Source organism: Gekko japonicus, unplaced genomic scaffold (assembly GCF_001447785.1).
Source record: "Gekko japonicus isolate JY-2015 unplaced genomic scaffold, Gekko_japonicus_V1.1 scaffold21, whole genome shotgun sequence".
Classification (NCBI taxonomy): domain Eukaryota; kingdom Metazoa; phylum Chordata; class Lepidosauria; order Squamata; family Gekkonidae; genus Gekko; species Gekko japonicus.
Window position 1 is genome coordinate 1,815,645 of NW_015173122.1, and position 7,562 is coordinate 1,823,206.

The 7,562-nt window shown below is 53.7% G+C and overlaps 1 protein-coding gene across 1 annotated transcript in view; it reads right to left on the minus strand.

Annotated features, from left to right (window-relative positions):
- Window positions 1-7,299, minus strand: part of ALDOC (aldolase, fructose-bisphosphate C) — an 18,422-nt gene extending 11,123 nt beyond the window's left edge. Inside the window, exons 1-2 of the mRNA XM_015421865.1 lie at window positions 7,179-7,299; window positions 2,084-2,210 (exon numbers count right to left, since the gene is read on the minus strand). Coding sequence (XP_015277351.1) covers window positions 2,084-2,195 — 112 coding nt within the window. The 5' untranslated portion in view covers window positions 2,196-2,210; window positions 7,179-7,299. The remainder of the gene's footprint in view (window positions 1-2,083; window positions 2,211-7,178) is intronic.
- Between the last annotated feature and the right edge of the window lie 263 nt (window positions 7,300-7,562).

Genomic DNA, 7,562 nt, shown 5'->3' on the forward strand with positions numbered 1-7,562 from the left:
GTTTTCCCTCCCACCCCCACCCACTCCAGGGCCGACATCCGGCCGCAGGGTCCGTTTCCCCCCACTCAACCCCACTCACTCCAGGGCCGGCGACTGGAGGTGCAAGCCTCCGGCTGCCGGGTCCGTTTCCACCCTTCCCCACTCCAGGACCGGAGACAGGAGGCAGAAGCCTCCGGTCGCCCACTCCCTTCCCCTCCCCCACCACCCACTCCCAACAGGCACTGAGGGGAATGTAGGGTTGCCAGCTCTAAGGAGGGAAATACCTGGAGGTTTGGGGGGTGGATTCTGTAGAGGGCAGCATTGGGCGGGGGGGGGGCGGAAGGACTCAGCAGGTATAATGTCATAGGGTCTACCCTCCAAAGCATCCATTTTCTCCAGGGGAACTGATCTCTGTCATCTGGAGATCAATTGTAGCAGTGGGAGATCTCCAGGTCCCACCTGGAGATTGGCAACCCTAGGGGAAAGTCAGCTGCACAGCAGGGGGTTGAAGAGAATGGTTTGATGGCTGTTGGGCCAAGATTGGCAACAATAGTTCCCCAGGAGCCCCATCGTAAATGCACCAAACAATTCCTAAAGATTTTCCGAAACACTACTCTGTCGATAAATTGCAACAGTTTGAATGAGCACCAAAGCTTTAAGAGCTCTCCAGCTGTCACCTGGAGACTGGCAACAGCTTGTCTGGAGTGTGGGCAGTATGGCATTGTATCTGTCTGAGGTCCTCGTCTTCCTCCTCCTCCTCAGACCCCACCCTCAGCAGGCTTCATCCCTAAAATATCCTGGAAGTTTCCAACCTGGAGTTGGCAACCCTATGTCCCTTCCTGGCAACCATCAGCCAACCTGCCTGTCTGTCTTAAGTTTTACAACCCCCCCCCCCCACAGCCTCTGCCTAGGGAGCAGCTGACATCATTCTCCTCTCTCCTATTATGCAACTGAAAAATCCAACTGCCTTGCGGGGGGGGGTGAGTTTGAGGTGTGAAATGGAGTGACGTCCAATCAGCTTCCATATGCAAATGACCTTGGAACACTGGGCGGGACTGCACAAAGCAGCCAGTCAACCCAGCCAGTGTGTTCTGAGTGGCAGTTTTTCCGGCCTAACACTAAAGGAGTGCATTTTAGAACTTTGGCACCCACTACTCTTTTATTATAAGGAAGAGATAACGGAATAGCAGTATATAAATGCCATTGGAATGCCTGGAGTGTTCTGTTATAGTACTATAGCGCTATAAAGCGAACGTTTTTTTAAAAAAAGCTGGAGATCACCTGCGTGGGCGAAAAACAGCGGGGGAAAAGCGGTGCAGTCTGAAATGGCAAACCGCTTCAGATCCAGCTCTTTACTGGAAGGGGAAAGCCATGTGTGAAATGGCAGCCCTATACCGGTTCAATCCATGACGGATCAAAAACGGCTTCAAAACAGGTTAAAAAGAGTAATGTGAAATTCATCCTTGCCTTGGCTCACAAGCACCTTGCCTTGGCACACCTGAGAGACACCAGGAAAAGCCAAAGCACTACAGTCACTACTGCTGCTGCTATATCCCAGATGTTGCTGGAACTAAAGGGAGGACTGAGCACCATGTGGTGTCCTGGTTGCAGTGTGTGCTTCCATTGGCATCCCTGCACTACACAGTGGCCAATGCTGCTTTGCTGTTAACACATGGGAGTGAACCAGAGCCCCACCCCACTTGGCTCCCCGAGGAGTGTGCAAGAAGAGTACACGTGTTCACAAACAAAGGAAGTCCCCATGTTGTGAAGTGTGGATGTTTGTCAAGATACGTTTATCTAAATCTCAAATAGGTATGTATGAATCTGCCGTTTCCATTTTCCGGTGTTCTCACAGCCAGCCACATTTATTATATTTGTTTTCTTCTGCGTCATTACTCTCGCAGAAGCAACACGAGCAGCGGTGCATCGTTAACAGAAGAGATTCAGTGCAAAGGGAACGGCATGAAAATAACGACCTGCGGCCTTGGTTTCCACAAGCAAGCAGCAAGAGCAAAGCAGGGATCCGTGCTGTGAATCACCAAGGCTGCAGGATTCAGTCGGATCCCCAAACGTCACGTGTGCATTGACCATAAGCCAGACCTACCTACGGATTCATCAGCGGCTAAGATGCCTTTGCCAGGGGCCACAATGCGCTGGGCAATATCCGAGAGTTCCTTCTTCTGCTCAGGGGTGAGGGCCGGATACTGATGAGTCATCTTGGCTGCTTTTCCCTGCAAGGGTATTGGACCACACAAGGAAAGCATTAGAACCCTGCCCCATGTCTTGGCATCCAAGGCAGCTGGCCACATCCCCAGTGGTGGCAGCGAGATGCCCCCCCCCCCACACCAGTGACCTGTGGATGACTCTGCTTAGCAGTCCACCGGGCATGCGTGTCTTCCAGGAGGCTGCTCTGTGAATTGTGCCCTCCAAAGCACACCCGGGCAGCACACCTCTCCTCCTCATTGCATCTCATCAGCACAACTTCCAACTCTTTGGCACTCTCCTCCGCTCACCTCCAGACAGCGCACTGCAGCCCCTTTCACCATTAACTCCATGCTGCCACATAACCTCTGGGCAGGCTGCCCCAGGGCTGGGAGAGTACAGATTGCAAGGCAAAGGTCAGGCTTTGTGGCTGTGATGTGCGCTCTGCATGGATGCTTCCAGAAGAGACCTGCAATGCTGCTGCCTGTCAACACTTCATTTCTAAAGAGACAGACTGTGCAGAGCCCGGGGCATGCTGGTCCCTAAGCCCTGTTTTCAGTAGCGAAGCCAACGCCAGCTTTTTCTGAGGCAGAAAGCGGGCACCTCCCTCTCCTCTGAAATCACACATGAAGCTGTGCTACACTAAATCAAATCGTCAGTCCATCAAGGTCAGTACTGTCTGCCCCAGACTGGCAGTGGCTCTCCAGTTTGGTGTATTGGTTAAGAGCGGTGGACTCTAATCTGGAGAACCAGGTTCGATTCCCCACTCCTCCATATGAAGACAGCTGGGTGACCTTGGGTCAGTCACAGTTCTCTCAGAGCTGTTCTCTCAGTTCCACCTACCTCACAAGACTCTGAGGCTGCCATCACACACACTAAATAATCCACTTTCAATGCACTTTAGAATTGGATTTTGCCAGTTCACACAGTAAAAACCCATCTGGAAAGTGCATTGAAAGTGGATTATTTAGTGTGTGTGACGGCAGCCAGTGTGATATAAATCCAATACCAGTGTGGTATAAATCCAATTCTTGTTCTTCTTCTCCCCCTGTCGTCATCTCAGGTCTTTCATATTACGTTCTGCCTAGTCTTTATAGCTTTTATATATCCCCTTATAGCAGGGGATTGAAGCTGGGACCTTCTGCATGCCAAGCAGATACTCTACCACTGAGCCACAGCCTATTTCCAAGACTGTTTATTCTCATATGGCCACATCTGTGCAGTGGTAATTATCACATGGTATTGTGTGTAGAATAGCCTCCTGCGATTGTCTGGCAGCTGCAAGTTCTAGCTTTTAATGTTATGCTAGTGGCAAGCTAGACTTGTTTTTAAGGGCTGAGAGCGCTCTGAAAGAACTGTGACCGGCCCAAGGTCACCTAGCTGACTTCATGTGGAGGAGTGGAAAATCGAAGCTGGTTCTCCAGTTTAAAGTCCGCCGCTCTTAAACCCTACATCAAACTGGCTTTTTTGGTGAAGTGGTAAAAGAGAGGGACTTTGAACATGTTCAGAAGCACTTTTCTGCTTTCAAAAGCAAGCCCTGAGGCCGAATCCCAGATAGGCCTGCTCGAAGCAAGGAAAGACAGCCTGTTAGCAAAAAGCTGCAGCGCGCACACACACACGCCAACCCTGACATGTAGTTCCCCATCTCTACAGGACATGACCAGTTTCTTAAACGAATGGTGCTGAGACCTCTCCAGCCAGCCAGAAGACAACATCCTCCCCCACAGAAGCGCCAAGTCCACTGTGTATCCGGAAAGATGGGGGCGATCGAAATGGCACTCTGCATATACTCAGGGGCACAGCCAGTGCTTATCTTCATGTGCCGGTGAGCAGAAACCCCAGCCTTGAGATCATGTTCTGGGACTTCTAAGCCCCCTCCCCAGCCACAACTGCCATTCTGTTGTTCCACCAGCCCATGTTACATAATAATCTAGAGCTAGACTACGATGGTTGCCACAGATCTGGCCCCCACGGCACTCCCAGCCAGATGGCAGCTTGCAAGCCACACACACACCCCCGCCAGCTGGAGACGTCAGCTAGCAGCCCACGTGAGGAATCAAGTCCTTCCTCCCAGCAAAGCCTAGCTGTAAATGGTTCTTCTCTCTGGACAGAGCTGAGTGGGATTCCACCAGGCCTCATATCCAGTGGTTGAACTAGGCCCCCTCGCTAGGGCCTGGAGACATGCCTCAGGCCCAGCCATTTGACAGTGGTGGCAGCAGCTTCCTCCTAAAGCTTCACCTGAGCCCCACAACCCATCTGCTGTGCCCAGATTTAGCCTTTGGATGAGGTAAAACAACAAGGGCTTTATGGGAATTAACTTCAGCTGTCTGAGGCGGCCCTGTCAGCCCACAGCCTCCGTCCCCTGAGATGGAGGAGCAGCGGCTTCCTCATCAGCAAAGGGCGACCTTAAGAACATGAGAGAAGCCATGTTGGATCAGGCCAATGGCCCATCCAGTCCAACACTCTGTGTCACACAGGGACCTTCTCCAAGGAAGGAAAAGAAGAAAAAAAAACTGGGCTTGATCCCCTCTCAGCCTCCGGTACCACTGGGCTGCTTCTCCTCTCCTCCAGAGTGACTCCTGAGGGACCACCGTCGCTCTATCCTCAGACATCAGCCGCTGGCACAGATTGCACCTGGCTGCACCAGGCCCCACCCCATGTCCTCAGGGCCCCAGCCAATGTTCCCTCGAAACTATGGAGTCCTTTGAGCAAAAATCCTACTTCGTGAGCTACTGGCATTAAAGTTGTGAGCAGGTGATTTAGCTGCTGCATACCTTAGTTTGCTCTGGAGCCCTCCTTCCTGAGCTAAGGCAAAAATGTGCGAGCCGGAGGCTAAAAAACTGTGAGCTGGCTCACCCTAACTCCGCTTAGAGGGAACACTGGGCCCCACCCAACTCATCCTCCTCGCTTTTTGGAGAAGGCACCCATGGCGCAGTCCAAACGCCACCTCCCTCAGCGCCGGCTCTGTGGCGGCTGGCCAAAAGTAAAGCAAGCCGCCACAGCAAGCCCTCAACCAGACCAAAGCAGCCGCTTCCCTCACAGAAAGAAGACAAAATGACTACCTAGAGAGAGCCTCGGAGGCAGGCAGGGAGGGACATTTGTCTTCAACGGCCTCCCCCCAATGACCTTACATAAGGTGGAGAGGGAAGAGCTACGAGCAGATATTAGCCATGCCGGATTAAACGGAGCCTCCACATTCAGAGGCAGCCAGATACTTTTATCTTTTTTGCCACTGAGTCACAGCCAGTGTTCCCTCTAAGCTGAGTTAGTGTGAGCTAGCTCACAGTCTTTCAGCCTCCGGCTCACACATTTTTGTCTTTGCTCAGGAAGGATGGCTCCAGAGCAAACTAATTCACGCAGTAGCCAAATCGCTCACTCACAACTTTATTTATTTTTCATATTTATACCCCGCCCTCCCCGTGGACTTTAATGCCAGTAGCTCACAAAGCAGAATTTTTGCTCACACAACTCCACAGCTTAGAGGGAGCATTGGTCACAGCTGACTTAGGGCGACCCTGTGGGGTTCAGAGACGGTCTGCCATTGCCTGCCTCTAGACCCTGGACTTCCTTGGTGGTCTCCCATCCAAATACAGACTAGGGCCAACCCTGCTTAGCTTCTGAGATCTGATGAGATCGGCTCACCTGGGCCATCCAGGTTAGGGTAGCCAGATACTAGGGACAAACCATTGCAGGGAAAGCCAACTCCTTTCTTGAGCTGCTGCCTGTCAGCTCCCAGAAACACCGGAATGACCGCTGTCAGAACCAGACTGGACGATCCCCATTCCTTTTGCTATTTTGGCCCTCAAGTCGCAGGTGTCTTCTGGCAACCCCGGAGGGTTTTCAAGGCAAGAGATGGGCAGAGGTGGTTTGCCATTGCCTGCCTCTGCGTAGCAAATCTGGACTTCCTTGATGGTCTCATATCTGAGCACCAATCAGAGCCAACCCTACTTCGCTCCGGAGACTAGGCTAGCCTGGGCTATCTAGGTCAGGTCCTGCTCCGACTAGGAAAATATTGTAGTCTTCCTAGGAGTCGTGCCAGTGAGCCAAGCTGCAGAGACCTTGCCTAGCACAGCGTGAACGGTCTGTGTGCCCCATGAGAATGGCAGAGCCACAGCAACGGGAAGACCCACTAAGTACCCGATCTGGGAATGGAGCAAAACCGCAGCTACCCACTCCCGCCCGTCTGATGCCCCCAAGGTCACCCAACAGCCGGTGCCAGAATAAGCCGGCAGAATAATCACCCTGAAACCAGCAGGGCAGACATCACTAAAGGGGTTACGCAGAAGATGCCCGAGAATAGGGCGGCATGGTGGGCAGCATCAGGCGCCGGGCACCTGGATGATGGGCAGGGCCGGCTCCAGCTTATTTTGCACCCTAGGCGAGGATCCCTTCTGCCCCCCCCCCCCGTGCGCCCACCAATTTTCAAAAATAAATGCATTTTAGGAAGAATGAAAAACACAAATAATCAAGAAACTCCCAGAGTATGGGGCCAGGTGCAGTTTAGTGCCCCTAAGGGCCGTCCCGCTCTAGGCGATCGCCTAGTTCGTGAGCCGGCCCTGATGATGGGACTCCCTCCCTTCAGCTCTGGGCAACTGAACGCGGGCAGCGAACATCGAACTCGAGGCTGGCGTAAGCCGTTCGATTCCTGCGTGCAACCAAGTCTCCCCGCCCAAGGGAGCAGTCTGTCTGGAAATCCAGACGGGCTCGTTTATGGCGCGACCTGCGACGAGTTAGAAGCACCTCGACACAGCCCCTCCCCGCGCTACTAGGATTTCGGGGGCCCATCTGCACGCAATCCAACACCAACCGCCCCCCCGGTTTGCGCCCATTTACAGAATAAGGGAGCTCCGGCTGCAAAGCCCATTTTCGTCGAAGGTCCCGTCTGGATACTTCGAAGGCAGGCGAGCAAGAACAGGAGAGCCCCCCCCCCCCTCTCCTAGAGGAGGGGCCCCTCGGATAAAATGAGGAGCGCGCGAAGGCCAAGCCCGCAAGCCCACCTTGACGGGTCTCTCGCCGGCGTCGCTGCTGCTGTTGATTTTTCTCCGGGCTGCGCGTCTCCTCCGACGGCTGCTAAAAGAGCTTCTGCTGCCGCAGAGCTACGTGACTCTCGGAGGGGGGGAAGCGAGGAGGAGCCAGGCTGGCCCGGGGGGCGGGGCCTCCCAAGCCCCACCCACAGCCGTGTACGCACAAGCCGGCTTGTCCCCCCCCCCCCCCCCCGGAGGCTCGGCGCCTTGCGCTTTGTGAGCCTGCACGCTCTGTTGGTCCGCGTTCTGAAATGCGAGAGCCAGGCGCCCCACAAAGAACAGCAAAATCAATGCTGCGGTTAGCAAGAGTCCTGCGGTTGAGTTTTGTCCTTCAGCAACTGGGTATGCAGAACAGCA